Source organism: Chlorocebus sabaeus, chromosome 10 (assembly GCF_047675955.1).
Source record: "Chlorocebus sabaeus isolate Y175 chromosome 10, mChlSab1.0.hap1, whole genome shotgun sequence".
NCBI lineage: Eukaryota > Metazoa > Chordata > Mammalia > Primates > Cercopithecidae > Chlorocebus > Chlorocebus sabaeus.
Window position 1 is genome coordinate 112179993 of NC_132913.1, and position 13598 is coordinate 112193590.

At 41.0% G+C, this 13598-nt stretch overlaps 1 protein-coding gene across 1 annotated transcript; it reads right to left on the reverse strand.

Moving 5' to 3' along the window:
* Positions 1-285: 285 nt before the first annotated feature.
* On the reverse strand, positions 286-13356 carry CCDC195 (coiled-coil domain containing 195). Its single transcript, XM_073020283.1, has 3 exons — positions 13122-13356; positions 6661-6904; positions 286-409 (listed from the first exon to the last, which is right to left on the reverse strand). The coding sequence occupies exons 1-3, from the start codon at positions 13354-13356 to the stop codon at positions 286-288; spliced, it is 603 nt and encodes a 200-aa protein (XP_072876384.1).
* Positions 13357-13598: the final 242 nt, after the last annotated feature.

The following is a 13598-nucleotide window of genomic DNA, read 5'->3' on the forward strand; positions in this document are numbered from 1 at the left end:
GCATAGTACAGACCCTGACACTTAGCATATAATCACATTTAATTACTCACATGTTGTATAGTCTACAGTAACCACTGCACACATACCAGTCCTTAGCATTCAGCAACAACAAAAAGTAATTGCTTCCACTCCTTGGCCAAACAGGTCCGTTGACCCAATATTTTGTGTGTCTTACTGGACATCTTGCCAGACTTCTTTATAGGGAAAGACACTGACCCAGCTAGACCTTGGTGCTCCCATCTCTTGAGAATCAGCTGTTTCTTACATTTAATCATTTCACATATCCTATTCTGCAATGACACTTAGCTGGTTTGTGGTCTGATTTGGTGAGTATTTCAAAGAACTTGAATTTTTGGAATATGAAGACATGTCCGTGGGTAACAGGAAACTGACTGTCTTTGTCTTGTCCCTATAGGAAGCAAAATAAAGGGAAGAAAAAGACTTTTTAGTGAGCCTTTATACAGAACGTTGATGATTTTTCCCCCAATCACCAAATACTGCCTACAGTGTTAAAAGTTCACTTAAAAATATATCATGGTATTTTCTAAGTTGTTCAACAATGATGTAAGTATATATATTGGAATGACCTTTTAATTAAACCCAAGGAATAGTGTGGATAAAATAAAAACTTAAAACTATTGAGGGAGAGACTATGGCTGAGAAATGATTATTAGTTTGATGTTCAAAGTAGAAGAATATTTCATTCTTAGGCAGAGTCTCTTGCTTCAAATCTCTTCAGCTCATGAAATGAAGCAGAAACTTGAGGCAATTATTTTATAATCCAGATAAATCTGCTCCCTTTGACTGTGAATTAACTGAATATCCATCATGCCTGAAGAGTAAAGGGGGTAAGAGCAATAGCCCCATGTTATCTAAGGGATTATATCTTTTCATTTTGCCTACTTCTCCTTTTACCTCTAAAATATTACATAGAATTTAGACGTTAACCAGGAGAAACTGCTCTTGGGAATAAATCTAAAGAACAGTGTTTAAAATGACTGCCTTTTCTTCATTTTTGTTCTCTTTTGTGGGAACAAAGAGGGTAGATAAGGCAGTAATTTCACTGAATGACATTTGGTGGCCTGTGTCTCAGAAAATACAGCTGGACCTTTTTTTTTTTTTTTTTTTTTTTTTTTTGAGACAGTCTCATTCTGTCGCCCAGGCAGGAATGCAGTGGTGTGATCTCGGCTCAGCGCAACCTCCTCTTCCCAGGTTCAAGCGATTCTCCTGCCTCAGCCTCCCCAGCAGCTGGGATTACAGGTGCACATCACCATACCGGCTTATTTTTGTATTTTTAGTAGAGACGAGGTTTCGCCATGTTGGCCAGGCTGGTCTTGAACTCTTTACTTCAAGTGATCTGCCTGCCTTGACCTCCTGAAATGCTGGGATTTCAGGCATGAGCCACCATTTCCAGCCAGGCCAGCTGCACCCTCTTTTGGGAGGAAGGCAGGCCAGCGCTTCTAAGCACTGGGATCGATAAAATAATAACAACCACTGCCACTTGGTGAGCAGTCACTCAACTACCTCATTTACTTTCACAAAAACTGTGAGGTTACTGCCTTTAGGATTCCCTTTGTACAGAAGAATAAACTGCGACACAGGGCAAACTAGTAACTTTCTCCAAGCCCACATTGTTTGTAAATGATGACGGAGGTGGAATTTTGGCCATCTGATTCTGGAAGCTGCCTCCTTAAACTTCTTTCTGGATTTGGAAAAGGACAGAATATATTTATTGTAATGAATCTGGTTTAGCCTATCAGTAAACTGAATAACATAACATTTCTAATTTTAACTATTTATATGGGCCCTTGTCCCTAAGCTTGTCAACTGAAATTTGTTTTTCTAAAACACAGGAAGAAAAGATTGAATTTCTAAGTCAAAATTAAGGAAAAATTAAAATCCTGTCTTTAGTTTCTGGAAAGCTTTGATTCTTAGAAATACTGACATTGGCATTATTTTGTAAAATACCTTCTTGGTATAATAATGGAAGAGTTCACAAGAAAATTGGGTATGATGTCTGATATGATTCAAAAGTCAGTGCAAACAAATTGGTTCTGGATAAATATTTGTTAAATGCTTTGAAAGCTATTAGTAAGGAAATTAATTTCCCAAATAATCAGAGGAATAATATAATGACATTTTACTAGTTAATTCCTGAGACTATAAAGGACATATTTAAAAAGGACTACAATGAAAAAAAAAACATGCTGAATTCCTACTCAATAGTTCTAGTGGATTTCATGCCAATCCAGCTGTTGATTTTAAGCCAATACTAGCTTTCTTCCTTTAATACAACCTTGCAATTGGCTCAACCTTTCAAATTAACTTTTACATTAGAAATGGGGTGTGTTCTAAATAGTTCATTAGTTGGCAGCTTGGAAGTTGGGAAACATTTTACTTTAGAAAAATAATACCTCATAAATGTTTGTTAGGTTCCCATACTATTGTAGAAAATAATATAAATTGAAATGGAAAAACTAATAATACTATAATTCTGAGCATTGTAGGTCTGTGAGAATGATTTAAGTGCAAAAAATAAAACATGATATATACACCATATAATTTCAACATATGTGGACACAAGCTATCCATCTCAATGGTAGTTATTCAGGTAGTAGGATTATTTACTTTGTATATTGCCTCTATGTTTTGTAACTTTTTTTTTTTTTTTTTTTTGGAAACAGAGTCTTACTCTGTCACCCAGGCTGGAGTGCAGTGACCCAAACTCGGCTCACTGCAACCTCCGCCTCTTGGGTTCAAGCAATTCTCCTGTCTCAGCCTCCCAAGTAGCTGAGGCTACAGGCACACACCACCACACCTGGCTAAGTTTTGTATTTTTAGTAGAGATGGGATTTCACCATATTGGTCAGGCTGGTCTCGAACTCTTGACCTCAGGTGATCTGTTCACCTCAGCCTCCCAGTGCTGGTGCTGGGATTACAAGTATGAGCCACTGTGCCTGGCTGTAACTTATTTTTTTTTGTTTTTTTTTTTTGTTTTTTTGAGGTAGAGTCTTGCTCTGTTGCCAGGCTGGAGTGCAATGGCGTGATCTCGGCTAGCTGCAACCTCCGCCTCCCGGGTTCAAGCGATTCTCCTACCTCAGCCTCCCAAGTAGCTGAGATTATAGGCGCCTGCCATCACGCCTGGCTAATTTTTGTATTTTAGTAGAGATGGGGTTTCACCATGTTGGTCAGGCTGGTCTCGAACTCCTGACCTCAGGTGATCCGCCCACCTCAGCCTCCCAAAGTGTTGGGATTACAGGCGTGAGCCACCGTGCCCGGCACCTGGCCATAACTTTTTTTATGATAAACATTTAGTGCTCTTATAGAACTGGAAATATATATATATACACACACACACACACGTATATGTATATACATATATGTATACATATATACACACACATATATACATACACACATATACACACATATGTGTGTGTATATATACATATATATACACACACACACACTTTTTTTTTTAAGGAAAAGGACATATCTCTGCCGAAGACACATGACCAATGGAACCCAATGGTTGAGTGTTCATTTCTTGTTTCCGTATCCCACATTTGCGCTATAAATCTCGTTGGCTCCACCTTTGATACACATCTAGAAATCACACCCACTGGTGGTGCGCTTGGCAAAGGAATAATCACCTCTTGCCTAGATTATTTTATAGCCTTCAGTCTGGTGTCCTTGTTTTCAATATTGTTCTCTTAAAATTTTTCACAATATGGTTTCCAACCCAAGAGCTTTTTACAAAATGAAAAGAGCATGTTATGCACACAAATTTATTTAGAATAAATCCAGAGTCACTGGAATTGGGTGGAAGGCCACCCTTGGCTCTCTGCCTACCTGTCCTTCTGCTCACCGGCTTGCTCACTTGTCACACCAGGCTCCTGGTCTATCCTTGAACACACTGGCCAAGCTCCTACCCAGGGATTCTGCATTTGCTCTTCTCAATGCCTAAAGAGTTCTCTCAGCCTTGATCAGGACTCACTCTCTCTCTGCCTTCTTTACTCAGATAGAAAGGCATTCTTTGGCCATGGTATCAAACATTTCATCATGTTCCTCTAATCCTTCTTTATTCGCTTTATTTTTTGCTTTGGTACTTAACACTGTCTAACAAAATACACACTTTATGTATTTGGATGTTTACTGATTATCATGTTGCAAAGAAATAAGCTCCACATGGGCAGGGGTTTTTGACAGTTCACTTTCCTGCTGTATCTGCAGGGCAGAGAATCCTGCCCAACATGCAGCACACCCTCAGAATATATTTATTGAATGAATGACTGTAATAAAAGTATAAAAACCTAGACTGAAAAGATAAAAACCAATGTCATGATTACATTTGCTCCTGGGAGGACAAGGGAAAAGTTACATAAGACTTTCTTTATTGGTAACTTACTTTCTTTTTTCTTTTTTTGATGGAGTCTCACTGTTACCCAGGCTGGAGTGCAGAGGCGCGATCTTGGCTCACCGCAAGCTCTGCCTCCCGGATGCATGCCATCCTCCTGCCTCAACCTCCCGAGTAGCTGGGACTACAGGCGCCCACCACCAAGCTTGGCTAATGTTTTCGTATTTTTAGTAGAGATGGGGTTCCACCATATTAGCCAGCATGGTCTCGATCTCCTGACCTCATGATCCGCCCACCTCAGCATCCCAAAGTGCTAGGATTACAGGTGTGAGTCACCGCACATGACCGCTCTTTTCTTCCTTCCTTCCTTGCCTGCCCGCCCTTCCTTCCTTCCTCCCCCGCCCACCCTCCCTCCCTCCCTTCCTTCCTCCCTTCCTTTTTTTCCTTCCTTTTTTCTTAGAGGCAGGGTCTCACTATGTTGCCCAGGCTGGTCTCGAACTCCTGGGCTCAAGGCATCTGCCCACTTCAGCCTCCTAAAGTGCTGGAATTATAGGCGTGAGCCACCACATTTTATTTTATATATAAAAACATCTGAAGCAAATGTGGCAAAACTTTTTGAATCTATTGGTACATGTAACATTAATTTCTGAATATTTCTGTATTTTGGAAGTTTTCAGAAGACATTTATTCTGGCTTTCCAATAATTTCATGATAAAGCATATATTCCTTAGCATTCCATGAGTGGCTTTTAATGATGAATTCTTCTCACTTCTCCATCCTCATTTATTTTACTACTTTTAGTTTCTCTCAAAGATGTGACTTCTTCTATCCTCATGTCAGTTTCATTCTACTTGGGATGACCTTTCCATTTTTCTTTGGCTAAATCTAGTAGTCCTTGGTGACTCCAGTTACTCTCCCCTTTCTGCAAGGGAAACACAATTTTCATCCTGTTTTTGGAAATCCAAATAAAGCTGGCTCAACCTTTGTATCCCACATCCTGTGGGAAGTCCAGTGCCCTTTCCAATATTTACGAGAATTCCTACAGGCTTCTTGCTTATGGTTATCTCTTGATTTGCTTTTCTGCCACTGCTGAGTTCGATGGTGCTCTTGGTCTCTCAACAATCATATTTTTGCGTTTTCTCTTTCCTGTGGTAAGCTAATAATCATGAGACCCAGGTCCCCGCCTCTTGATGTTCCTCCTCCTACTCACACAAGACAAAGACAAGTAGAGATCTTGCTGAAGAGTTAGGGCCTCACTGGGAGTTGGAAGGGAGGGATGCAGAGTGTGGGAGGGAGGGGGCAGTGCATGCTGCTGCACAGTCGTGCAGATAAATTGGGCTTCGTGTTAGAGGACTTGACTCTACCGCTTCAGCAGCCACTGGCCAAGTTTCCCCTAACAGACCGTGACCTGTTTTAATTTTTCTTTTGAGATGGAGTCTCACTCTGTCCCCCAGGCTGGAGTGCAGTCCCGGTGCCATCCCGGCTCACTGCATCCTCCGCCTCGTGGGTTCAAGTGATTCTCCTGCCTCAGACTCCCAAATAACTGAGGTTACAGGCACAGGCCACCACGCCTGGCTAATTTTTGTATTTTTAATAGAGACAGGATTTTGCTATGTTGGCCAGGCCGGCCTTGAACTCCTGACCTCAAGTGATCCAGCCAGCCTCGGCCTCCCAAAGTGCTTTCTTGACTGTTGTCTCATATCCCTCCTAATCTCAGGCTGTTCCAGCTCTCTAAATACCAATTCACATAGTTTGGAGAGCAAATTGGTTTTTTCTTTGTCTCTTGGCCCTTATGAGTTATGCCTAAGTAGTTTTTTTTTTTTTAAAACAATTTCCCCTAAAGCCCACTAAAGCACCTGCCTCCACCAGAACAGCTGTTCTCGAGAGGAGTTCTGCGTTCAGCTCTTAAAGTAACTATGCCTTCTCCCTGAGATGCACTTAATTGCAGTGGATAGTTTACTTGTGTGCCTTTGTCACTAAATGAGAGTTTTGAGTGATAACAGCTTACTTTTACTGAATCTTGTATCACCAGTGCCTGGCTTAGAATATGATCACTAATGCTTAATGAATAAATGAATACTAAGTTGTCCACTTGTTAGAGGCATCTATTAGAGGGTGCCATTTAACCTCAAATAAATTTGTTACTTTAAATTCCCAAAATGGACATAGGTGAGATGGAAATTATTTATATGCTATTTGGTTTAGTTTCCTCCACTAGATAAGACTTCACTTATCCAGGGGAATGTCTCAGTAACCATCTCAGCATGTGCCTGTGCACCAGCTTGAAGTGTATTGTACATTACCTGCAACCACAAACATGCTCAGGAGAAGATCTTTGGCTGGTACTATTGCTGGTGAAAGAATCTGTGGCAAACACCTTTTCTTCCATGTCTGTCTTCTTAATTGGAGAACATGCCAGTGACTTAAGTGTTCCCTGAGCTTCTAGAATTCCGCTCTTTGAGTGACTTTTCCCAGCTTTCCAGGGATCATTTACAGCAGATGAGCAAACTGATGAAATGGAATAGCGTCTGACAATCATGACATTGCCTGTACAAAAACATAAAATTCAACTTAAAAATATTCTACCCTAATGACACTCACAATTGAAAAATGATAGAATTTTATTGAAACTAACTAGACAGAACTATTGTTTCTCATTACTTTTTTGGCATAAAAGATATCCATTTGGCCGCACATTGTGGGTCACGCCTGTAATCCCAACACTTTGGGAGGCCGAGGCGGATGGATCATGAAGTCAGGAGATGGAGACCATCCTGGCCAACATGGTGAAACCCTATCTCTACTAAAAATACAGAAATTAGCTGGGTGTAGTGACAGGCACCTGTAGTCCCAGCTACTCAGGAGGTTGAAGGAGGAGAATTGCTTGAACCCGGGAGGCAGAGATTGCAGTGAGCCAAGATCATGCCACTGCACTCCAGCCTGAGTGACAAGAGGGAAACTTCGTTTCAAACAAACAAACAGACCAAAAAAAAAAAAAAAGCATTCATTGATTTATTTTACAAATATTGAGTGCCAACCATATGCCAGGATCTTTTTTAAAAGATGGGGATGTGGTAGAGAACAACATAAAATTCCAGAGTTCACCTTCTTATGTGGAAGACAGACAATAAACAAACAATATATAATGGAATTCCCATAGTAATACATTCTAGGAAGACAAATAAGGCTGATGAGGGCAAGGGGATAGAGACAGATGCAGGAAGGTGTTAGGAGGCTATTTCAATTGTGTGGCCAGGAAAGACCTTTCTGAGAATACAGCATTAGAATGAGGGCTTGACATACATAGATAATAAAGACCTTAAAATTGGGAGAACGTGAATCTTCCAGACATGCCAATTCTTGATTTCCTTCTTACTCCTGATTTTAGAAGAACAGGCTTATCCATAGTGTCTGATCACCTAAATGGCCTCAGGAATTTAACAGGTTGTTGCTAACTGGCCTATGATTGCATGTCTTGGCCTTAGTTGGGACAGTCATTAGGAGGATGTCTATTGAATGAGAGATGAACACCAAGGAGACACATGGCAAAGAGCAAAGATGCATGGCGTGGGAAATTGGAGAGCCCCTGAAAGAGATGGAGAGATTTATGGCTTTAGTTTCCAGGGGCTTCCAGTTCAGTTTCTGTTCATAGTGTCTCCCAATAAACCCTTTCCTTGAGGTAAATCAAATCTTGTTTTTTTTTTTTTTTTTTTTTTAAATAACGAAAACATGTTGATTAAAAGAGCTTTATTTTAGAGGGTCTTGGTATGTCTGAATGCCAACTCTTACACTGCATTAACTCTGATCTGGAGCCGGTCATTTAATCTCTACTTGGAGGTCTGGTGATTATCTAGCATCTACTTGCTCGTCCAGTGTTGTCCATGTGGCTTACAACACTGACCTCATGGGTTGTTTTTCATTTTCCAGAGCACTTTATGAGTGATTGTGGAATCTTCATTCTTTCTCACTGCAGCTTTGCCATGAACGAGCTTGAAAATGTAAAAAAAAAAGCACTGCATTATGGGTAGGCTTTGCGAGTGCCAGAAGCACAATTATTTTTTATTTATGCTTGCTGACCGCTTCTGGAAAAAGCAGACGGAAAATCATTATGGTTATTGCAAAAGGTGGAGGCTATTTCGGCTTTTTGTAGAACAGAAGACTTAATTGTAGGAGAAGTCTAGGGAGAGTTTAAGTTCAAATCTATCTGAAGTGATTAACTGCAAATATTATTCATAAATGATCTTTAAATGCTCCCCGTGGTCATGATATATAACTTGTATAATTATCTAAAAACAGATCTGTGACTACTTACAAACATAAAAGTTTTTGTTTAGAAGGATTATAAAACAATCCGTTGATACTGAATCGTAGGAAAACACAACAGGAAATCATGCTGATGATAGCAAAGTTAGGTTTATTTTCACTGGGGACCTACAGTTAATTTGGGAGTGATTAGCATATAGGCTCATTGTTCATCTCCATGGGTCACAAAGGGTCTGTGTCCTTCAGTTTCTTATTAACAAAAGAGAAAAGATATTCAACACAGCATCACAGGCTCGTTAGAACAGTTTCAAAGATCACAGCCAAATGCAGTTTATTTGCCAGCAAAGGATGTGAGCAGAGAATCAGAGGTCCAGCAATGCCGTAGAGAGTTGTTTCTTTTATCTTCACTGCGGCAAATTGCTTCAAGGTTCCACAGGGCAAGAGGGGCTGGGAAACATCTCTGAAAGTGCTGGCTAGATTTCATATCTACCAAATATTTATGCACTATTACACATGTTTCCATGAGCATTTATCCAGCAAGGATTCATTCTGAGCAGGCACTCTGCATTCTCAGTACATTCTATCACCACGCAGCTGTGTCTGGGCTGTAGCGTAGCTCTGTGTCCTCAGGTGACTTCAGGGGAAGTAGGGTTCTCCACTCACAGAGAGCCTCACTTCATCTCACCACACATACCAAGGAACACATGGAGGAACTTTTAGTTCTAAGTGATCCACTTCCAGGCCCTCCTTAATTGTTCCCTTTCTTAAAGGAGACTCATATTTCTGATTTCACATTATTCTTTCTGAAAGAACAGGTTTATGTATTTTTGTTTCCAAAAAAGGATTGGAGAAGTTGGATAAGATAATCTCTATGAGGCTTATATTCTCAACTGTAAATAAGGAAATTTCTACTGGATGACCTCCCTCCCTCCCTCCCTCCCTTCCTTTCTTTTTGATGGAGTCTTGCACTCTTGCCCAGGCTGGAGTGCAGTGGTACAATCTTGGCTCACTGCAACCTGTGCCTCCTGGGTTCAAGCAGTTCTCCTGCCTCAACCTCCCAAGTAGATGGGACTACAGGCACATGCCTCCACGCCCATCTAATTTTTATATTTTTAGAAGAGATGGGGTTTCACCATGTTGACCAGGATGGTCTCGATCTCCTGACCTCGTGATCCACCCACCTTGGCCTCCCAAAGTGCTGAGATTTCAGGAGTGAGCCACTGTGCCTGGCCTCTAACGTTCCTTTCTAGTAACAGATTTGTATGATTCAATTAATTATAAGTATGAATTTCAATTGACTTTGGCAATTAGTATTAAAACTACTGATAAAACTTATGCTCAAGTCAAATAATATTTTTTCTGACATGTCCAATGATATTATGACAACATTGAGTCTCACTTACACTATCTTTACTCCTCTCAACAGCCCTGTGAGGTAGATTCCATCATTACCTCCATTTTACAGATAAGAAGAGTGATCATAAAAAGCTCTACATCACTCTACATTCGTAGAATCACAGAATTTTGCAGTTGGAATAGGACTTGGAAAACTTTTAGCCCAATCCACTTATTTTTACATGAGGATGCTAAGATCTGAAAGTTTATGTGATCTGCCCAATGTTGAACAACTGTTACAAAACAATTAGGAATACAGCCCAGGTGTCTTCATGCTGAGGACAATGTTCTTCCTACTTATGTCGCTTGCTATTTTAATAGCACGTAACATTTAAGAAACAGATAAACATCATTTAAAGTAACTCAACTGGACTCCCAATTACAAATCGAAATCACATTTCTTTCTGTGTTTTATTTGTGCAGTAAGCAAGGTTTCCTACAATTTTATCAAATATTTTTCACCAGTACTTTTTTTTTTTGAGACAGGGTCTCACTCTGTCACCCAGGCTGGAGTGCAGTGGTGCACCCTTAGCTCACTGCACCTCAAACTTCTGAGCTCAAGGGATCCTCCCATCTCAGCCTCTCAGGCTCTCAAGTAGCTGTCTATAGATGCACGCCATCCTGCCTGGCTAAGTTTTTCCTGGCTAATCTTTTTCTTTTTCTTTTCTTTGTAGAGATGGGGGTCTCACTGGCATGCCTAGGCTGATCTCAAACTCCTGTCCTCAAGTGATCCTCCTGCCTTCACCTCCCAAAGTGCTGGGATTACAAGCATGAGTCACCATGCTTGGCCTCACCAATCCTTTTCAAAGTTAATGCTAACATTCTTACTGGAAATTACCACCCATATGCTGAAGAAGTATGATATCCATTGTGCGTTGAACTCTCACGAATATGTTCGAACCTCCTCTAAGCTTGATGATTAGACCCTGAGAATTTAAAGGGCAATACTCTGTTCTTTGAACAGCGTTAATACATGTTTTAAAACAGGACAGTTAGTTCTAAGATGCAACTTACTTTTCTCTTAGGATAAATACCACAGATAATACGTTTGAAGGATTATTGTTTATTTTTGGAGTAAGGCAGTCAGTGGTTTTCAGTGGTGGATGGGGTGCGATTTTGTTCCCAAGGCAACATTTGGCAATGCCTGGAGACATTATTGATGGTCATAACTGGAAGGAGAAGCCTGAATACTCCAGCATCTAGTGGTTAGAGGCCAGGGAAGCTGCTAAACACCCTACTATGCTCGAGATGACCTCCACAGTAATTATTCCGTCTCAAATGTCAGTAGTGCAGAGGTTGAGAAACCCTCAACTAAGCATATATTACACATGTCCACATCTTTATTTTTCCAGCAGGAGAATGTCTAACCTCCTTTAGTTTACTCTTTCACAGTTTTATTAAATAACCAGTAGACAGTTACTCAATCCAGAGTTGTACTTACGAAAAGGGAAAAAGACCTGGATCGGAATCTGTTTTCAGCTTTCAAATATAGGGTCTCATATTAGAGAGACACATCTCTAACTGGGAGACCAAACCAGCAAATATGACCTGTTCCATTGTCAAGCTGTTCAGAACTTCTTCTTCTTTTTTTTTTTTTTTCTTTTTGAGACGGAGTCTCACTCTGTCGCCAAGCTGGAGTGCAGTGGCACGATCTCGGCTCACTACAACCTCCACCTCCCAGGTTCAAGTGATTCTCCTGCCTCAGCCTCCCCAGTAACTGAGATTACAGGTGTGCACCACCATGCCTGGCTAATTTTTGTATTTTTAGTAGAGACAGGGCTTCACCATGTTGGCCAGGTGGTCTCAATCTCTTGACCTCATCACCCGTCCGCCTTGGCCTCCCAAAGTGCTTCTAATTGGCAGTGCCTGAAGCTTTTGACAGATTATTTTAAGAGTTTTGAGTATTTAATTATGTATATCAATTATTTTATTTGAATATGTTGTGTGTAGGCAAGTATTGACAATTTTAATGTAGAGTGTATTTCTCACTCTGCTGATTTCTGACCCCATGTGTAATCTTCACAGTGAAAATATTTCTCATAAAAGGTGAGAGATCTGGCCGGGCACGGTGGCTCATGCCTGTAATCCCAGCACTGTGGGAGGCCGAGACAGGTGGATCACGAGGTCAGTAGATCGAGACCATCCTGACTAACACAGTGAAACCCCGTCTCTACTAAAAATACAAAAAATTAGCCAGGTGTGGTGGAGGGCACCTGTAGTCCCAGCTGCTCAGGAGGCTGAGGCAGGAGAATGGCTTTAACCTGGGAGGCAGAGCTTGCAGTGAGCCAAGATCACGCCACTGCACTCCAGCCTGGGTGACATAGCGAGACTCCGTCTCAAAAAGAAAAAAAAAAGAAAAAAAAGGTGGGCGATTTGATTTTTAGAATATATCAAGCATTGACCCTGTATCTTGAAGTCTTCAATCTATATAGCAGGCTGAATTATGTACAGCATTCATTCATACAGGACAGTAAAGTTATTAGTAAAACATGGGTAGGAAATAGTATCTGCCATTTGTTGTGCCTTGACCAGGTGCAATACTAAGCATTTAGTTCATATGACTGCAGTTAATCCTCACAACCTTGTGAGATAGGTACTGTAACACTTCCAGATGAATAAAACAAAGATTAAAGAGGTCTAATCACTGACTTAGAGACAAGTGGCTGAATGACAAATCATTGGCAACCATATTTGTTTACTCTGACATCCATTCCCTTACCTGGTGTGCATACTGTTCCAGCTTTATAAGTGTGTGTGCCGTTTAACATACACACATTCAGTGTTCTATTATGCAGCATTTAAATGGTTGAAGTTAAAGAGGAAAAAGACCACAATGTTCCTAGCGTGACTGGTTTCCACAAACCTGTCTCTCTTATCTTTCCCAGCAAATATGGAAGAAGTTTTAGTGTTGCTATAATATGTTGCTTGAAGATGCTAAAGACATTTTTGTCTAGGGATTCAAAGGTAATCTACTAGGAGGAAAGGGATGAAACCTACCACTGTTATTACCAAACTATACAGTTATGTGATCAGCACAATACACGTAACTATTTCACGATATTTGCAAAATGGGCACAGTCCAGAAGAGCTCGGAATGTTTGGGTACCTTGGTGTTCCTGCACTGCTGGTGCTGCATCAGGGGAAACGGCACCCTGAAGGGTTGCTGGAGATTGTCCTGGCGCTTCCTCCTCCCTTTCGTCTCCTGATTCTCCCCCTGAGCCTGAGGACTTCTGACTACTTGCAGTGAGTTTCATCCGGAGGGCTTGATTCTCTTTCTCCAGTTTGTGGATCTCTGCTCGCATTTCCTGGATAACTCTCACGAGCTGGATATTAGCTTCCATTGCCTCTTCTCATGTCATTCTGGTCGGCTTCTTTGGGAGAGACAGGTGGGCTTTTCCTCATGAGCCCAAAACACAGTCTACTCAGTGGGTCTGGCCGATCCTGCTCATAAACCTTCCTGAACAATAGATGTCACTCTTCTCTGTACCATCTTTCAGCACCTGGAGGGTTAGGCTGCCAAGGGAGGTAAAGGATCTTCCATGAAGTATTCATTGTGGGTTTTGTTTTTCAAAACAGATTTTCT